Source organism: Chiloscyllium punctatum, chromosome 19 (assembly GCF_047496795.1).
Source record: "Chiloscyllium punctatum isolate Juve2018m chromosome 19, sChiPun1.3, whole genome shotgun sequence".
Classification (NCBI taxonomy): Eukaryota; Metazoa; Chordata; class Chondrichthyes; order Orectolobiformes; family Hemiscylliidae; genus Chiloscyllium; species Chiloscyllium punctatum.
In genome coordinates this window covers 71677370-71698526 of record NC_092757.1, presented here as the reverse complement: position 1 = coordinate 71698526, position 21157 = coordinate 71677370, and the positions used below count along the sequence as shown (strand labels likewise).

Sequence of the window (21157 nt, the reverse complement as noted above, 5' to 3'; positions counted from 1 at the left end):
TGTTTATTTCTGCAGAATACTCCTCGCTGATTGCTTATGATGTCCCAAACCCAGATGTTAAGTATAAAGGTAAACTTAGCCACCTCAGGCTCTAGGCAGGCTGCTGGGTTTGATTTGAGCATGAATTTGATTCACTAAATAAGTATTCAGTCTTGATTTCTGCTAAAAGCCATGGAGGATTTAAAAATGAAAATAATCATTTTGTAACCGAAAGGATAGTAGATAGGTAGTCAAATGATGCCAATGAAGGTAGAGGAGATTTATCTAAAAACCAAAAGAACAGCGGATGCTGCAAATCAGAGACAAAATCAGAAATTTCAGGAAAAAAGCTAAGCAGGTCAGGGAGCACCTGTGGAGAGAAAACAGAGTTAATGTTTCGGGTCCAGTGACCCTTCTTCAGAATTGTCCTGAACAATCAACAGTGGCTACATGATTGCCATTAGGGCAGCTCCTTATTCAAGATTTTATTGAATTCACATTTCAAGTGCCATAGGGGCATTAAAACACATCTCCCTAGAGCATTGTCCTGTGGTTCTGGACTACTAGTCGAGTGGCATTACCACTACACTAACGCCATCCCTCAGTTTTGACCTTTTTTTTAATTATGACTAAAACAAAACTATAAATAGCTATATTTCAGAAGTGCCTCAAATCTTCTTTCTATAAAATGTTTCCAAATATTCATAGAATCCCTACAGTTTGGAAACAGGTCATTTGGCCCAACAAGTCCACACTGACCCTCTGAAAAGTAACCCATCCCCCAACAGTTACACCTTACTAATGCACCTAACCAACACATCTCTGAACACTATGAGCAATTCAGCATGACCAATTCACCTGACCTGCACATCTTTGGATTGTGAGAGGAAACTGGAGCACCCGGGGGAAACCCATGCAGACACTGGAAGAACGTGCAAATTCCACACAGTCAGTCACCTGAGGCTGGAATCAAACCTGGCTCCTTGAAGGTGTGAGGCAGCAGTGCTAACCACTGAGCCACTGTGCCACCCTATAATGTCTTTCAGAAGTGTCTTTGAGAGAGAGGGTCATTTAATTTGAATAATGCATAGCAAGCTCCAGAATGGACATGCAAGGCATGCTGATAGGCATCTATAGTTTCTAAATGCTGTCTGCCTTGAAGTTTTCACAATTTGGTTATTAAATTGCCTAACATCTCCATGATATATATGAATTATTTCTGGTGCTCAGGTGAGATTGCTATTTATTTACCCAACTGCATTTACAGTATTCCCTTAACTAGGTCCTCTCTAATGTTAAAATTTGTTTATCCTAATGAATGTAAACCATTCCTCCAGGAATGCAATTGCAGTAAGTATTTTTAGAGTAGTAGCAATCTTAAAATAACATATTTTAAGGTAGGAAATATCATGGAAACCTTCAAAAAGTAGTGACAAAATTACATTTTTTTTTAATTTGGAACTTTAGAAAGGATATGATACAGACTGCAGAGTTCTGAATAAGTAGCATTTTATTGCATGCATGGGGTTGGAAAGGTCAATGAGGAGGGCACTGGAGGATTCGAGTGCTGCAGTAATGGTTGAGGACTTTCAGTGAAATTAGGCACGAGAATATATCACAAAAGCAAGACGTGGGAACAAATTACTGTGGATGCCGGAATCTGTAAAACAGCAAAGCTGGAAATCACAGCGAGTCAGACAGCATCCATGGACAGAGCAAGCTAATATCTTGTGTCTTTAAGGCCCTTTATCAGAGCTGGAGGAGAAACATTAGCATGCTGTCTCTCACCATGGATGCTATTTGACCTGCTGTGATCTCCAGCATTTGTTGTTTTATCACAAGAGCAACTTTGGTAGAGGTTTAACTGGAGATGACCTTCATGCTCAGTTGAAAGTGAAGACAGGTGTTGTTGGGCAACATGTGGGACCTTGAGAGATAAGTGAAGTAGGGCACTGCTCCTCAGATCAGAACTGAAAGCTGATGAGTTGCTAACAACATAGTTAAATTTTGTTAAGATGACAGTAATGGATTTTCCACAGAGATACCCTATACTGTATTGAAATGGCCTTCAAGAAAATCCTAACTGAGTTTCAATGTGACTGTGACCAAGCTAAATGATACTTACTCATCCTTCTCTATCTGTAGCTTTCAACATAGCTGACCGTACCCTCCTGTTTCACAATCATTCCCCTGTTGAACCTCCCCTTCTGGACCTATTCTTATAAATTGAATTGTAGCATCTGTGATCACCTCTTTCCGCTCATCCTTTTTACATGTGGAGTACATCAAGGATTTAATCTCCTTCTGTTTCGCACATAGCTGCTTTCAAACATATCTGTTTCCATGTGTGAATTGATGACAGTTTTATCTTACCAGCATCTATCTCTTTTGATCTCTCCAGTGCCTCATATTGCCTGTCCAGCGTCCAGTATTGAATGAGCAGACATTTTCACCAAGTAAATATTGGGAGTAGCAAAGCTACTGTCTTTGGATCTGGAATTCCTTCTCTCGAACTCTGCCTGTACACTGCTCTTCTCTATTAAGATGCTCCTTAAAACATACCTGATTGGTCAAGCTTTTAGTCATTTGTCTGATATTCCCTTCTGTGTTTCAGACATTTGTAATAAAACTTTTGTTAAAAGCCTTGGGAATTTTTGCTACATTTAAGATATCATATAAATGTTAAGTTGTTCTTATTGCTTAATATATAGCAAAAAACATCAGCAAAGGTTTCTCTCCCACCACCACTGAGAAGTGTATATTCTGTCATTTAAAATTACCCAAGATTTTGCTGATTTTTGCATTGAAGTTTAACATGGCATCAAAAGAATCTTCGCAAATTGCAAGTTTTTCTTTGATTTTATTTAGTCCACATGTATGGGTTACAATTCTTTGAAAGGTTGGAGATTTAAGTACAATGCAGTGTTTGGATCCTAAGTACATTTCCAGTCTCAGTGTGCTGTCAAGGCAGGGTTGCAAACAAAGTTTTATGTGTTTCTTGATAGAAAATGAGTTTGAGTGAGAAGAGATTAGTAAATGAATCATTCTTAGTGCTTTCACACATTACCTAGCAACTGGTCATAATGTAGAAGTAGCATTAAAACAAGATGCTTACTTAGCATTATCATGGGCAATATAGTGTTTAAAGACATTTTTATAGAGTCTACTCTTAACTTGTGGTTACCTGTTTAGCTTTGTATAGCAAAAAATGCCTACTGTTCAATTTTATTTAAATTGCCAAATTTCGTCTATTGGGAGTTTTGCAATGCCATCCAAAACATCATTGACAGAAACCCCTGATGGAATAAGTATCAGGGGACTTTATTTACTGATCCCTCATTCAACTTGATTTCTTTCTGATCAGTAATTCTTTGTCCATGTATCCACAACCCTGAAATTATGTATTTAACTTTAACTTTTACTGTTGAAACTTACATGAGTCTGTAATTGTTTTTCTGATGTCCCAATAGAGTGAAATGTGTTCGAGTCTATGAAACAAAATGACCAATAGTTTGATGCTTTGATCCTTGATTCAGGTGTAAAACAGGCTGCCCATTTGCAATTCCCATTTTGTGCCATTTCTGTCCATGACAAATTTCATCCCCCTTTTAATCTACAGTTTTCCCTTTCAGGCTTGAGTCTCAGAACTGAGGGGTAATGTAAACAACTTGGTTTAGCTTTTCCTTTCTATTTTGTGTATCAAAAACATGTTTAATAATACAGCTTTCACGCAGTGATTAAAAACAATGTCAGCAGGAGCGTTGGTCCTGCTGTTTACGTTGCTTCACTCGTTTCTGTGAGGAAAGCAGGAACAGACAAGAATGTGTTTTGGAGCTGACAGATATCTGAAAGGCAAATGGGGCAGATCATGGGGCTGTTAGTGCTTTACAGGAAACTATCCAACTCTGCTTTGTAATCTACAACTCAGGAGTTCTGTGTCTAAAGACTTTCCGGATCTATATTCAAAAGGATTTTTCTATTCAATAAGGAAGAGTACAGAAGTAAAGAATGATCAGTTTCTTAGCACATGCTGTGACTGGATCCTAAAAATCACATTGGAAACAATAAAAAGGCAACTAAGTGAGGATTTAAGAGGAACGGTTTGATTTTAAAACAGGGAATAGAAAGCGTGGAGGAATATTTAGTTTCTAAATGATTTGTGAATGCAGTGGAAAAGAGGAGAGTATCCATGCCTCACAGATGATGAGAAAGTGTTCAACAGGGTGAAGTATAAAGATTAAAATGGGGTGCAGCAGAGAGTCAGAGTTAATGGAAAGATTTATTGCAAAACTTTACTAAAATTAAGATGCAAGAGTTATTAAAAAGCTAACAAAGTTCCAATGAGGATTAAGGCAAGAGTGTGTTACTTTCAGTTAGTTCTGGTGGAATAGAAGATGGAAAGTTGCCACCAACTGTAACAACACTCCAAAGCCTGATCACCCTCCTCAACTGGGAAACTCAGACCCTCAACAGCTTTCCAGTGGAGAACATGTAGCTACATGATAACTGAGAGGTAATTGCCAGTTTTTATGGGCGGCACGGGGGCTCAGTGGTTAGTACTACTGCCTCACAGCACCAGGGTCCCAAGTTCGATTGCAGCCTTGGGTGACTGTGTGTGGAGTTTGCACATTCTCCCCATGTCTGCGTGGGTTTCCTCTGGGTGCTCCGGTTTCCTCCCACAGTCCAAAGACGTGCAGGTCAGGCGAATTGGCTATGTTAAATTGCCCATAGTGTTAGGTGCATTAGTCAGAGGGAAATGGGGCTGGGTGGGTTACGCTTCGGAGGGTCATTGTGGACTTGTTGGGCCAAAGGACCTGTTTCCACACTGTAGAGAATCTTAAAAAAAAGACCGGGCAGGTTGACTTTGATTTGTGAAAACATTGTCCTGAAGAATGACTAAGGGAATAACTGTCACCTAGTTTGGTAAGTTGAAAAGGCACAATGTGTGTACGTTGGTGTAGCGTGAGAGGAAGCTAGCTAGAGATGGGAACCAGATAGCAAGAGTTTAAATTGGTATCTAAAAAGGAAAAGAGTAAGTGTTGGCCCTCTAGAGGGTGAGAATGAGGGGTTAGTAAGAGATGATAAAGAAAAGGTAGACATAGTTAATAAATACCGTTTTCTGTCCTCACCACATGTGAAAGAATATCCCAGTAATACCTGTAAATCAGAGGGTTGAAAGAAGAGAGGAACTTCATGAAAATTATGATCATTAGAGAAGTGATAATGAGCAAATTATTGGAGCTGCAAGTTGTTAAGTATCTGAGTCCAGTTGGTCTTATCGCTAGAGTCTTAAACAAGGTGACTAATGAGGTGATGCATGCACTGGTGTTAAATTTCCAAAATTTGTTAGATTATGGAAAGGTTCTATTAGAATGGAAAATAGCAAATATGCTGCCACTATTCAAGAAGGGAGTGAGGCTGAAAACAAGAAACTTTATGCCAGTTTGCTTGGCATCTGTCATGGGGTAGATGTTAGAATCAATCATTAAGGAGGTTATAACTAGTTGCTTGGAAAAACTAAAGGTAATCTGGAAGTGTCAGCATATTTATCATGGAAGGAAAATAATGCTGAACCAATTTGTCAGAATTTTTTGAAGGAGTAACACGTATTGTGAATAAAAGATACGTGAGGATGGTTGTTGTGAACACCACCACTAGGTGATGGAAAGAGCGCAGATGCAGTCTGTCATCAACTGAGAGCATATGACGGCCCAAAGAGTCTGCTCCACCATTAAATGAGATTGTGCTGATCTGATAATCTTCAACTACACTTTCCTGCCTTAGCCCCATAACCCTCGAATCCCCTACTAACTACAAACCTTTCTATCTCAGCCTTGAATATTCTTTTGGTTGATTAGCTCAGTTGGCTGAATGACTGGCTTGTGACGTAGTCATGGATTCAATTCCTACACTGGCAGAGTTTACCCTGAAGGATTCTCTCCTTAAACTCTCCCCGCTTGAGGTGTGTAAGCTTCAGGTTAATAAACCATCAGTTGTCTCTAAAGAGAGCAGTCCTATAGTTTGGTAAGACTGTGTTAACTTTATACTTAACAACACAACCTTGGCAGCTGTCGGTGATAAAGAATTCCATGTATTCAGTACTCTCCAAGAGAAGAAATTTGACCTTCTCGCTGTCTTAAATGGTCCCTTATTCTGAGATTATGCTCTCTGGCCCTGAGATTCTCCCAGAAGTGGAAACAACCTTTCTACATCTACCTTGTCAAATCTCCGAAGAATCTTGTGTGTTTTATTAAATTTTGTAGTCATTCTTAAATTCCAATGAGCACAGGCCCAACTTTCTCAGTCTCTTCCCATAAAAATGTTCCTCCATACTTGGGGTTAACCTAGTGAACTTCTCTGAACTTCCTCCAATGCCAGTATATTTTACATAGGAAGACCAGAATTGTTCACAGTATGCATGGTGTGGTTTAGCTGGTGCCTTGTATAGATTAGAGTGGTGCTTGGAAAAGCACAGCAGGTCAGGCAGCATCCAAGGAGCAGGAAAATCGATGTTTCGGCATTCCTGATGAAGGGCTTTTGCCCGAAACGTCGATTTCCCTGCTCTTCGGATGCTGCCTGACCTGCTGTGCTTTTCCAGCACCACTCTAATCTAGACTCTGGTTTCCAGCAAGTGCAGTCCTTGTTTTTACCTGGTGCCTTGTATAATTTTAGCAAGACATCCCTACTTTTAGACTCCATTCCCTTTGGAATAAATGCCTACCGTCCTTCTGCGTTCCCCATTATCCGCTGAACTTGGAGGCTAGATTTTTATGACTCATGCAGAAAGACTCCCAAACTCCTCTGTGCTGTAACTTCCTGTAATCTTTCCCATTCAGTTTCTCTATTCTTTTTATCAAAGTGCAGAACCTCACATTTTCCCACCTTATATTCCATCTGCTGAGTTTTTGTCCACTTGCTTAACCTTTCTAGGTGAGTCGCTGGTTCCTGTTACCTGTCACGATCAGATCTATATTAGGAGCATGAAGCTTCTAGCTTTAACTGTCACTCAGGTTTTGTCTTGCACTTGTCAGGACATTTGCAAGAATGCCAAAGTCAAGGGGAATGACAGGAACTAGAAGGGTAAGTTTTCAAATAAAAAACCCTGTATGTTCTAATCTGCTGTACATCCAACTCCTTATGACATTAGATGGAGCTTAATGCAGTCTTCAGCATTAACTCTTTAAACATTGCAAAATGCATGTTCACTGCCACTGGAAATGTTACAGCAACAACTGGATGTTGGGTAACCGGAGGCTTTTCTGCTCAGGCACCTCGTGCCTTCCAGAGGACTCAGCTCCAGTAGAAAATGACTGCCAACATCCCCTGGCTGCTGGGACTGAAGAACTGCCAGCAACAGGCGTTGGAGATGACACACCCTGCCTCATAGAGATGGAAGACTAACTTTAACACAAGTAATTTTCTAACGAGCATAATCCAGTCATGTCTTTTGGGGTGGGATTAGGAGATCACAGCTATCATTTCCAGCTCTGGCTTGTAAAATCCATATTTCCTATGACAAAATTTGAGCACTGACATAATGAGATCCATTTGAAGAATAGATGGTGTGTATGGACATCACTAGAGTCCCAAAACCAGGCTTAAGGTGTATTGCTAAACCTGGGAATATCCTGCGGTATTAATGTATGAACTTGAAGTTGTGAGCTGTATGCGGTACAAATTTTTCCAGATACGTTGGGAGAATCAGACAAACACTACAGTCATTCACCAAATCAGTGAAACTCAGAGTCAACTTTGAGGCATTGGACACCGTGCTGAATAGCTGAAGAATTTTTTTCCATCGGGCTGTCGTTTTCTCTGATGGTTTCCTTAAAGTTAAGCAGCATTGACATTAATGACTGAGAGGAGCTCGTTACTAATCATTCAAAATGGCGACAAGTGTGTTCATGTTGTGAGTCAAAGCACCCTAATAATGAGGCACAACAGTGGTCAAGAAGGAAAGTAAAGGAAATGCATTCTGCAACCTGGGTCCACTTACCTACCTTGTCGGATAGCCTGCCCTTTCTACCCAAAGATCCACAGGTTGAGAACAAGACTATTCCGCCGTATGGCTGAAACCCCATGGTTCTGAGTAAATGTCATCCTCAAATTCCGTAAATCCAGGGTTGGCCAAAGATGTGCCATAACTTTGCTGTTTGAAGAGTTGGCTGAGGGGCACTGAAATTGATCTTTCCCAAGCTGCATTATTTGTGCATCTGCATGACCAGAGTGGGTGGGTGACCAGACATCAAAGGACCTGGAGCAGGCCCGGTGGTGTAATCCTGGAACATCAACGGTGTGGACTCTTTCAAGAACAAAGCAGTAATCTGCAAAAAACACACTGGATGGTGCCAATAAGATCTGTGAAATCTGCCCCAATCTTTCTTTTCAACCAATTTCTTTCCTTTCCTTCTCTGCCACTGTTTTGTCTCATTATTCAGGTGATGACTCACCATGCGATGCAGACTGATGAACACGTTTGCCACCATTTTGGATGTTTGGTGGCTTATGCATGTGACAGCGATTTTCTGTGTGGAAACTCAGGCCTTGTTAACCAAGCCCGTTTTACGGGGATGCTGAGCTGAAGCTAATACAAACTCCTGCAAAGTTGTGCAACCATCGCTCTAATGGGCCTCAAACTCGAGTCTGCTTCGATGCTGATTTTCTGCCAGAATTGTCCTTTCAAAAATTGAATGAGTATGATCTACAGTCCAGGCTCGCTAACTGAGAGAAGAGAAGAGAATCTGATTCTGATTGCTAGTGCCTGGTATCAGTTATATTCTGCAGGAATTTCCCACTCTCAGCGTGCCACACATAATGAGTAAGATGACATATGGGACTAACATATTGTTGTGGACCAGACCAGACCCCCTCAAAAACTATTACGAAGATGGTCTTGACCCTAAGTTTTTCATATTTTAAAGAAACGTGCCTGGCGTAGCATTCTAGAAACAATTCAATTGGTCAAACTATCTGATTTGAAGCAAAACCCGTTTTATTCATACACTAGAGTTAAAGTTCAACAAAAGAAAGAGGAAATTGGAATGACATATTGGAAAACTTAACAGAATAATAGATTATTCAACTGGTAAACAGTAACTGTTCCAAAATGGTAACATCCCTTAAATACCCCCTTGGCAAAACGCAAATTCAGAAAAACAGCTTACCTCCCATGCAACTCCAGCAACAGAAAAATACCAAAAGAAGACTCTGAGAGAGTGTGGAGAAAGTGAGGACTGCAGATGCTGGAGATCAGAGTCGAGAGTGTAGTGCTGGAAAAGCACAGCAGATCGGGCACATCTGAGGAGCAGGAGAGTCGACGTTTCGGGCATAAGCCCTTCATCAGGAATCACTGAGAGTGTGTGGTAGAGAGGCGAGTATAGTAGCTTCCAAACTCAGCAACTACTGCTGCTATTGAAAAACTAAAAAAAAACTAAAACTCCTGGTTCTGTGAGAGCTTGATCACACCCATTCAGCCTGCTTCTATTATTCTTGCTTTTAAAAAAAACTTCCCAAACTGTTTAATAGCTCTGTGTAGGCAGCTTTTCACCTCTGCCTTAAATCCTCTCTTCAAAAAAAAAATCTCTTAAAGCTATAGTATTGTCACAATATGATGGGGACTGTTTGCTGGGAGAAAAATATTCAATAAATTTTGCGAAGATGAGGGCCAGAAGGAACTCGAAGCTGTTTCATGTTTATTATCATAAGTAATCTAAAGAAGGAAGGGTTAAAACAAAACAGACATACATAATCTTTCTTCAGGAGGCTGCTTCCTCTTATATTCACAGTCTACTAAAATCTGGCATGCAGTTTTTATGCATGACCATTAGAGTTGGCATTTGCATCTATGGCTATCTTCTCTCTCTTGGCCTTGAGTAGACTTCCTTGTAGCTCCTCATGACTTTGATTCAAAGGTGTTTTCTTTCCATCCTCTACCAGACTTTCAATGCCAGAACTTTTGCAGCAGAACCCAAAAAACAAATGCCAGGGACAGGTGATCATGTCTTTTAAAAAATAACAATAATTTGCTTGTGTGTTCCACAGATATTGTGGATGGTGTCTACCCCGTTTAAAATTTGGCAGGCTTTCTGCAGATGGCTCTGTATTCTCCAGTGATGACTGTACTGAGGACTCTGGGAAGCACAATCCTGACATGAGAGCCAGAATCACTGCCCAAGGACCTTCAGGGTCATGGAATTTAAAAATAAATTTTAATTCTCCATATCAGTTCAGCTTGCAAATGCGAATTGGTGAAAGGAATCATATTTGACTCAGATACCTGAAACATCTCTTACCATATATTAGCAGTGGAGTCTCTAACCTTTCAGAAATTGGCTCAAGCTATTGTAATATGTTTTGCAACTGTGGACAGAATTTGAAAATGAACCAGAAACATACAGCTTTTTAAAGATAATTTCAATATTTGAGCAGAGGGGTGGATTAGGAGGCTGAGGCATCTTTAAGAACATTGTTATTTTGGAAAATGACGGCAGCATTTAGATCTGACAGCATCTGAGGAGCAGGAGAATCGACGTTTTGGGCATAATCCCTTCATCAGGAATCCTGATGAAATTCCTGATGAAAGGCTTATGCACAAAACGTCGATTCTCCGGCTCCTCGGATGCTGCCTGACCTGCTGTGCTTTCCTAGCAACACACTCTCGATTCTGATCTCCAGCATCTGCCGTCCTCACTTTTTCCTAGCATTTGGATCTGCACAACTTACTGATTCTGCCTATTCTCATTCAACAACATGCTGTCTTGGGCTGTCTTAAGTGCGAAAGCAAGAACTGCTTGCAATTTCCAACTGAAAATCCCACTCTGTGCTGTAGTAGATCACTGTGTTGTATTCTTTAACATGCTGACTTGGGGGATGAGGTGGGGAGTGGATAGTAGCAGTCGTGGGGGACAAAATGAACTGCTGGGTATGCCAAATGCAACAGATCATGATTTCTACTTTTGGTTTTCAAAATCAATGCATGTTCCCACCTTTAAAAGTAACTCACGAAGTTTAGTCCTAAGATAAGTGCTTTTATTTTTGGACCAATGAAAAGACAAATTTTATTTTTGGGACTATGAAGTAAAAAATGGGAAAACATGCTGCTTTAAAACTGGAACAAGGAACTCATTGTGAGTTGTGCTTACAAAGTTGCCTTACTCAAGTATTGGGAGAGGATGCTGGACACCTCTAGTGTGAGAACCTCAAGTGTGAGAGAGTGGGGGGGGTGTGTGTGTGTGTGTGTGGGTGGGTGGGTGGGTGTGTGTGTGTACGTACGTACGTACATACGTGTGTATATGTGTAGGTTTAAAAGGGGTTAGTATAGTAGCAACAACTTGATTGGTCTTTGAGCAAATGGCTCCAGACTTGTCAGGCAGCATCCGAGGAGCCGGAGAACCGACGTTTTGTGCATAAGCCTTTCATCAGGATTCCTGATGAAGGGATTATGCCCAAAACGTCGATTCTCCTGCTCCTCAGATGCTGTCAGATCTAAATGCTGCCGTCATTTTCCAAAATAACAATGTTCTTAAAGATGCCTCAGCCTCCTAATCCAGACAATAGAGGAGAAACATCTCACCTACAAAAAGCCAACACCTGTATCTCTCTCTCTCTCCCTCGTTTTCTCACTCTCGCTCTCTCCTTCCTGTATGGAGAATTAACAGAGAATCTCCTGGTAGCTGGTTTAACTGACTATTTTCTAATAAAATGGCTCAGTCCCTCATTAAGAAGTGAAAACAGTAACCACCTTCAGAAACACAAAGAATGAATCTGCTACCAGTGAATGGATGATTGAGAATTGGTATATCCACAATCTCGTGTTCTCTTCAAAGAGTCAAAAGGAATTGAACAGAACTGAAGGAAAACGACTCATTGATGCCTGTAATTGGATTTCCCTGACCCCAGGAGCCGTTAACTGAACTGTGACAAACTCTGTCTTAATTTTAGTATTTTTATTATTATATATGACTTATGTCATTAATGCAGGCACAGTGGTAGGGTGACTTATAAAACTTTTCCCTGTATTTTTCATGTAAAAGTACACGTGATGATAAATTTCTGTTTTGTTCTGTGATCCGGATTGGTGCCAGAACTGTGCTTCGCTTTTTTTTGTTCCTTTTTCACATGTACTGTTTGTCTTGTCTCTTTGTTAAAATTCCCATATGGATACAAACACACACAACAGGATCGAGTTTAAATTATGGAGTTATAAATTAGCAATTCAAGTTTTTTGCATGCCAATGGTTAAAAACTGTTTGATTACAATAAATACTAATTTCCTTGTTAATGATTAAAAAAAAACTAGTGTGTTTTTTTTTAACCTGAATTAGGCAGTTGGGTAGAATTGGGAAATGTAGTGGTTTAATTAAATTCTCACATTTGTGACGACACTGGGAATAAGCAGGGCTTGAGTTTGAATGTACTACCCCAGGGAGGCATGACAGCAACAACAGCCACACGTTACCTTTAACAAAGGAAAACAATGTCCTGGTATTTTGCAGCAGTGGACTAATAAGGGATGGAGTCTCCATTACTGCATCATGCTGTGACAGCTGTATCTCATTGTCTGCAAGTAGTCATTAATTATAAGCAGTGAATATAACTACTGCCACTATCTGGACACTGTATAGCTTTTTATGTCCTTTTTTCATATTCCTACTTACATTTTAGACGCCATGATATTATCCATTAATTACTTGAGTTATTGGTTTTGAACACATTCATTCATTTCCAAAAATCATGTATCAGGTTGCATTCTACAGTTGAAACAGTGCCGTAGAATGTTAACCGCTGCACTCAACAGCTAGAATGGTAGACATATTCATTGGTGATAGATTTACTGAACTAATTGACATTCACTGCAGCAAATTAAAAGCTTCTTGATTGCTTTTTAATTATCTTTAATAAGCCTTTAACTCATACTAATTTGCTAAATGGTATAACAATTTGTCATTTTGCCCTGTTGACATTTAAAATGCATCGTACAAATTAGGTTCACATGAAAGGTGCACTTCAAGAGAGCAACTGCACAGCATTAACCTCCTTTGGAGGGGAAGCCACTTTTCTGCCCACAAATTAACATTGCCTGTGCCTTTGTAATCATAATCTGAGGGAAGACACAGCAGGGAAGAAACTGAGCTTTTGTCGTAGCTGATTTGTTTTGTAAATTCAGAGTTGCTCTTCAAGTAATAAAGCAAGACTCAAAAGGAAAATGTGTTTCATTGTAATATTTATTGACCATGAAAATGATACTTCAAAATATGACTGAGTGTTAAGCTCACTGTTTATGCTGAAACACTAATACAATTATTGTCCATAATTTCTCACTTAAGAGGCATATGTATTTGAAGTGTAATCATTATGTGCAGTTTAATCTTTGATTAAGAGAAAGGGGGTCATTCATCACCCAAAATGAATAGAAAGTCTTTCAGGGATGGTGTGAGATAAATTGCCAAGCAAAGTGAAAGAACATAGGACATATTCAAAACAGGTCATCCCAAGACAAGCCCTGCATCTGAGCATAATTCTAATAAGGCTGAGTACTTGCACATTTATGAAACTCCTTGATGGAGGATGGAGTAGAGAGTAGAATCAAAATGAAACTGAACACAGTTCAGAAATTTTAAAGTTGATGACTGCTTTGATGATTGTTTTATTTATTGTCCTTTTTACTGGGTGTTGTGCTGTACAATATTAGTGGTAAATGTTTGAAACATTTCTATGACATTATTTTGACAACTGCTGTAGTAAAGCATCAATATATCCCATTTCAGTGAAGATCAGGAGGGTTCACTCCAATGTCCTGACTAATGTTTATTCCTCAAACTAAATCACTAGGTCCAATTGACTGATTAAACTGACATTGCTGTTTGTTGGAGATTGCTGTACATATCTTGACTGTTACCTACATTACGTTACTGCTAAGCTGCTCATTGACTGAAAGAATATTCCAAGATAGCGAAAGGCATTACACAAATGTGAGCTATTTTTAAGCCATTTATTTTTAGTGTATATTAGTGTATTTAGTGTATTAGTGTATATGTTCCCCAGGTGAAACTACAATAATTTAAAAACACATTTTTTCTATATAGGAAAGCATCTGTTTGCCGGTTAGCACTTGGAATCATAAAGTATGTACACATGAGCCTGTGTCTCATGATGTGTTATTGCTCCAGTAATTTTCTGCTGCATTGCCACTTGTACTGACTTTCAAAATGTGATCATATTCAGGACTTACTTATACACCTTCCAGTTGAGGAATGCAAAAGGCTGGATTTCACATGGTGGCTTATTCCATGCCAAAATGTCAGTTGTTAGTTCATCCACTGAAAGCCAGCTACCCCACAACGATATTAAACTGTGTATAGCCTTAACTACTCTGAGTGAGGTCTCCACTCCCATCGTTGTGGGGTTGGCTCATCAGATTGGCCAGCAGCTTTGTAGGGAGTGAGCCTATGGCAACAGCTCGGGCTCCAGCCAGAATCCACATGGTTTGAGAAAGCCTGGAGTTAAAGGTAGGTTTGGGATCTGGTTTGTGTGTGTGTGGTATGTGAGATAAAAGCTATGATATTGGAGGGTATACTCCAATGGATACAGGTTCCCTCAAAGGAAGTGCCTCCCTCTCTTGCCCAGCAGCACCTAGCTCAGTGAAAGCTGATGGGCTACTCACGTTGCCTCCACCTTTCCCTACAGCAAAGGTCAGATGAGGTCCTTAAGTGATCATTAACTAGACACATAAGGACTGCAATAAGCTTAAGTTGCAGTTGGAATGCCTGATGCCTTGCCAACTCGATAGTCACAGGTGAGGTGCTGGAAGATTGGAGGTTGGCTAACGATGTGCCACTGTTTAAGAAAGGTGGCAAGGACAAGCCAAGGAACTATAGACCAGTGATCCTGACATTGGTGGTGGGCAGGTTGTTGGAGACAATCCTGAGGGACAGGATGTACATGTATTTGGAAAGGCAAGGACTGATTAGGGATAGTCAACTTGGCTTTGGGCATGGGAAATCATGTCTCACAAACTTAATTGAGTTTTTTGAAGAAGTAACAAAGAGGGTTGATGAGGACAGAGCAGTAGATGTGATCTATGTGGACTTCAGTAAGGTGTTCGACAAGGTTCCCCATGAGAGACTGATTAGCAAGGTTAGATCTCATGGAATACAGGGAGAACTGGCCATTTGGATACAAAACTGGCTCAAAGGTAGAAGACAGAGAGTGGTGGTGGAGGGTTGTTTTTCAGACTGGGGGCCTATGACCAATGGAGTGCCACAAGGATTGGTGCTGGGTCCTCTACTTTTTGTCATTTATATGAATGATTTGGTTGCGAGCATAAGAGGTACAGTTAGTAAGTTTGCAGATGACACCAAAATTGGAGGTGTAGTGGACAGCGAAGAAGGTTACCTCCAACTTACAACGGGATCTTGATCAGATGGGCCAATGGGCTGAGACGTGACAGATGGAGTTTAATTCAGATATGTATGAGATACTGCATTTTGGGAAAGCAAATCCTAGCAGGACTTATACACTTAATGGTAAGGTCCTAGGGAGTATTGCTGAACAAAGAGACCTTGGAGTGCAGGTTCATAACTCCTAGAAGGTGGAGTCGCAGGTGGATAGGATAGTGAAGAAGGCGTTTGGTATGCTTTTCTTTATTGGTCAGAGTATTGAGTACAGGAGTTGGGAGGTCATGTTGCAACTGTAAAGGACATCGGTTAGGCCACTGTTGGAAATATTGTGTGCAATTCTGGTCTCCTTCCTATTGGAAAGATGTTGTGAAACTTGAAAGGGTTCAGAAAAGATTTACAAGGATGTTGCCAGGGTTCGATGATTTGAGCTATAGGGAGAGGAGTGAACAGGCTGGGGCTGTTTTCCCTGGAGCGTCGGAGACTGAGAGGTGACCTTCTAGGGGTTTACAAAATTATGAGGGGCATAGATAGAATAAATAGAATAGTCTTTTCCTTGGAGTTGGCGAGTCCAGAAATAGAGGGCATAGGTTTAGGGTGAGAGGGGAAAGATAAAGAAGAGACCTAAGGGCCAACTTTTTCATTCAGAGGGTGTTACATGTATGGAATGAGCTGTCAGAGGAAATGGTGGAAGCTAGTACAATTGCAACATTTAAAAGGCATCTGGATGGGTTTATGAATAAGAAGGGTTTGGAGGGATATGGGCTGGGTGTTGGCAGGTGGGACTAGATTGGGTTGGGATATCTGGTTGGACCGAAGGGTCTGTTTCCATACTGTATATTTCTATGACTCTATGACTCTAACTCATCTTCATCTGCTGGACCTTGGTGGTGGTGTTGGGGAGGTTTGCGAGGAGACACGTAAAGGGAAGATCACACTGTTATTTTCAACGTCTCCTGCCTTCAAGTGCTACTTTTGGATGGAAAAGTTAAGTGGCAGAAAATCTAGCCCTCTATCTGTATGTTCAGTTTCATTTTTAGATATCCATTGTTCTGTGCCTTTGAAGATATTTCTTACAAAGTATGTGCCAGTCTCATAAGAAGGGCTTATGCCCGAAACGTTGATTCTCCTGTTCCTTGGATGCTGCCTGACCTGCTGCACTTTTCCAGCAACACATTTTTCAGCTCTGATCTCCAGCATCTGCAGTCCTCACTTTCTCCTAGTCTCATAAAGGAAGATACGAATTACATCATCAGTCTTCTGTAAATCCAGATTATTGTGAAGAAGTAGCAATATCATCATAAAATTACTTATTAGCATTTGGCTGATTTAGCTCCATGCAATTAAATTGAAAATGTAATTAAAATGACTACTGCTCTTCAAATTAAGTTTTATAAAAAGCCCAGGAACATTCCAAATCTCTTTCATATTAAATAGTTATGGAAGTCAGTCAAAATGAAACAATGTGGATGTACTTATAATAAGTAATTTATTGGAGAATCAGTTTTAGATTCAGAAACCTAAAGCCATCAGCTTGATTCCATTATACCCAACATTGATGAGGGAATATTTCACGCGTGGAAATATGCTGGAAGTAACAGTTAGGCTAACAGTGCTTCCCATTGTTAACAGGTTAATCAACCAGTTCCAACAACCACGTTTGCCCAGTTAAACACAAAAATTAGGAAGTTTCTATCCAGCTTTTTCTAAAGTTTTATAAAAGCAGCATCTTGCCATCCGACTCATCCCCCAAAGGCAATGAATGCTGTGAAATTGCTGTACAGATAGATACAGATTAAACACACACAAATCTGTGCCAGCATATCACCCTTTTAATGGTATGGTTGGCTTTTTGCCAAAAAAAGTCTCCGCGCTGGAAATTAATCTTTGAAAACGTGGAATCTCATTCTTTCAACACACAAAAACATGAAATCAGAGCAAGAGGAAGCTTGTTGAGCTGGCACTGCTAGTTGATAAGGCCATACTTAGATCAGTAGTGTCTTATCTGTACTTTCCTGTCAACACCTATACAGTTTTCTCACATCAGCCAAAAACCATCTAACCTGGCCTTTAAAAATATTCAATGACCCTGCACCACCCCCCCCCCCCCCCCCCCACCCCCCACCCCCCCGTCCCACCACACTGTTTTCCGAAGGACAGAATTAGACTCCCAGCCCACCGAGAGCGTTGATTGGGAGAGCCTTTAATTTTAAACTGTTTCCTTCATTCTATAATGTGGGAGTGCTGGTGTTGGACTTGGGTGGATGAAGTTAAAAATCACACAACACTAGGTAATAGTCCAACAGGTTGATTTGGAAGCACTAGTTTTCAGAGCACCGTTCCTTCATCAGGTAGCCAGTGAAGAAGAATCATAAGACTATAAATTCTCTGTCCTATGATCTTGCCCCACTAGCTACCTGATGCAGGAGCAGCGCTCCGAAAGCTAGTGCTTCCAAATAAACCTGTTGGGCAATAACCTGGCACTGTGTAATTTTTAACTTTGTCCTTCATTCTAGTTTCTCTCATGAGGAGGGAAAATATCAGCTCAGATTCCACCTGTCACTTCCAATCAAGATTTTATACATTTTGATAAGATTTCGAATGTTATTTATTGCTGGAGCTTTTAAAGAGTAAAAGTAAAGGTGTTTCACTCTTCATTATGCCTTTTAATCCTGCTGTTTAGTTTGCTTTGATTAAATATTTTCTTAAATATTTGCTTTAATATTCTATTAAATATTCTAATTCCTGACAGTGGTTCTTATCCCTTCCTGAAAATGTTTTCAGTCTGATTGGTTAAGGAGCTGAGTAAGACCTAGATTTCCTGCAGAGGGCGCTAGCTGTGGCTGTAACCAAGTGTAAGTGCACTGAAACCAATTAATTGCACTGGAGAAACAAAATCCAACTCATTAACAGTGAAAGGCCATATTGCATGTTCATCAGCTCTAATAACTTCTACATTCACCAAAATTAAACAGTACTTTGAATAACTCAAGGCAATTGCGAGCATTGAAAAAAAAGATCGGTCGACTCCGAAATCTGACTGAAAACCCGAACAGTTGGGTGGAGTTCAGTTTCAGCATTACATTTCAATTGTACGTTATGTACTGTTGCTGAAAATCAATCATCCAAAACATTGTCAAGCAGTGATAAAATGTTGTGTGTAATGTGATGCAGGACCAATGATGGCTTTGTTGTGTTTTTCAGCCACTCACATAGGATGTTTCAGAGATGAATCAAAGGAGAAAGCTCTGAAAGGAGCAGTGTTTTATGACTTTCGAAAAATGACTGTTTCACAATGTCAAGACAGTTGTGCAGAAAGGTAAGGGAAAGTCTCACTGCTGTCATATCTGGGTTGTATATCTGTTTTATAGCCTCTTTTGGCATGTCCACATATCTTCCTTATTCTGATCCCTTTGTGATTAAGTTTTGGACCCTGCTGAAATGATGTTAGATTAGTTAGTGAGCCATATTTTCTGAAATGGTTTCAAAATTTCAGTGATGAGTACTCTGCCAACAATAGTTAAGAATTTCATGTCACAGCTGTCTGATTGGGAGTTAAGCACTTAGAGACACATTGTAATAAAGTGATTCATAGAACATAGATAAGTACAGCACAGAACAGGCCCTCTGGCCCCCTTGTGCCGAGGTTTAATCCTAATGTAAAATACAATAACTTAACCTACACACCCCTCAACTCACTGCTCTCCATGTGCATGTCCAGCAGTCGCTTAAATATCCCCAATGACTGCTTCCACCACCACAACTGGCAACGCATTCCATGTATTCACAATTCTCTGTGTAAAGAACCTACCTCTGACGTCTCCTTTATACCTTCCTCCTAATATCGTCAAACTTTGACTTCTCATACCAGTCAATCCTGCCCTGGGGAAAAGTCTCTGACTATTGACTGTATCTATTCCTCTCATTATTTTGTACACCTCAATCAGGTCTCCTCTCTTCCTCCTTCTCTCCAGAGAGAAAAGTCCGAGCTTATTCAACCTTTCTTCATAAGGCAAGCCCTCCAGTCCAGGCAGCGTCCTGGTAAACCTTCTTTGCACCCTCTCCAAAGTGTCTCTATCTTTCCTATAGTAGGGCGACCAGAACTGGACACAATATTCCAAATGTGGTCTCACCAGGGACTTGTAGAGCTGCAGCAAAACCTCACTGCTCTTAAACTCGACCCCCCCCTGTTAATGCAAGCCAAAACACCATATGCTTTTTTAATAACCCTATCCACTTGGGTTTCAACTTTGAAGATCTGTGTACTTGCACACCCAGATCCCTCTGTTCCTCCACACTGCCAAGAATCCTGTCTTTAACCCTATATTTAGCATTCTAGTTCGACCTTCCAAAATGCATCACTTCACATTTATCCAGGTTGAACTCCATCTGCCATTTCTCAGCCCAGCTCTGCATCCTGTCTATGTTGCGCTGCAGCCTGCAGTAGCCCTCTATACTATCAACGACACTTCCAAACTTTGTGTCATCTGCAAATTTACGAACCCACCCTTCAACCTCCTCATCCAAGTCACTTATAAAAACTACAAAGAGCAGAGGCCCAAGAACAGAACCCTGCGGGACCCCACTCAACACTGTCCTCCAGGCAGAATACTTACCATCTACAACCACTCTCTGTTTTCTGTCAGCCAGCCAATTCTGAATCCAAATAGCCAAATCTCCCTGTATCCCATACTTCCTGACTTTATGAATGAGCCTACCATGGGGAACCCTATCAAATGCTTTGTTGAAGTCCATATACACCACATCCACTGCTCGACCCTCGACCTGTCTTGACACCTCCTCAAAGAACTCAATAAGATTTGTGATGCATGACCTGCCCCTCACAAAGCCATGCTGACTGCCTTTAATCACACTATGCTTTGCCAAATAGTCATAAACCCTATCCCTCAGAATTCTTTCCAAAACTTTGCTGATCACACATGTAAGACTGACTGGTCTGTAATTGCCAGGGATTTCCTTATTACCCTTCTTGAAAAGAGGAACAACATTCTCCTCCTTCCCCTCTGGTACGACTCCTGTGGAGAGTGAGGAGGCAAATATTCTCGCCAGCAGCTTAGCAACCTCCTTTCTCATTTCCCATGTCTGCCATGCCCTTTCTGTGGAACAATTGCTCCCCTTCCCAACTCCTGTCTGATAGCGTCATAATTTCCTTTTCCCCAATTAAATATCTTCCCTCGTAACCGCACCTTTCACTCTCCAAGGCTATGCTAAATGTGAGGCAGTTGTGATCACTTTGACCAAAGTGCTCTCCCACTGCGAGATCTGACACCTGTCCTGGCTCGTTGCCGAGCACCAAGTCCAAAATGGCCTCTCCCCTCATCTGTCTGTCTACATACTGAGTAAGAAAACCCTCCTGAACATACCTGACAAAAACGGCTCCATCCAAACCATCTGCATTGAGGAGGTTCCAGTGGATATTGGGAAAGTTGAAATCACCCATAACAACAACCCTGCTGCTTTTGCATTTTTCCAGAATCTGCCCGCCTGTGAGATCTTCAATTTCTCTACTGCTATTGGGTGGTCTGTAGAAATCCCCCAATGTGGTGGCTGTTCCCTTGCTGTTTCTAACGTCCACTCATACTGACTCAGTAGACAAACCTTCCTCAACAACCTTCGTTTCTGTAGCTGTGATGCACTCTCTGATTGGCAATGCTACACCCCCTCCTCTTTTTCCACCCTCCCTGTTCTTTTTAAACGTTCTAAACCCTGGAACATCAAGCAACCATTCCTGCCCCTGTGAAACCCACTTCTCCGTTATGGCC

At 40.8% G+C, this 21157-nt stretch overlaps 1 protein-coding gene across 8 annotated transcripts in view; it reads left to right on the top strand.

Annotated features, from left to right (window-relative positions):
• The window catches only part of LOC140491464 (sialate:O-sulfotransferase 1-like), a 163733-nt gene that overhangs the window by 75818 nt on the left and 66758 nt on the right, over window positions 1-21157 (top strand). For all 8 annotated transcript variants that reach the window (XM_072589646.1, XM_072589649.1, XM_072589648.1 and 5 more), the window contains one exon: window positions 18579-18693. In XM_072589646.1, coding sequence (XP_072445747.1) covers window positions 18579-18693 — 115 coding nt within the window. The remainder of the gene's footprint in view (window positions 1-18578; window positions 18694-21157) is intronic.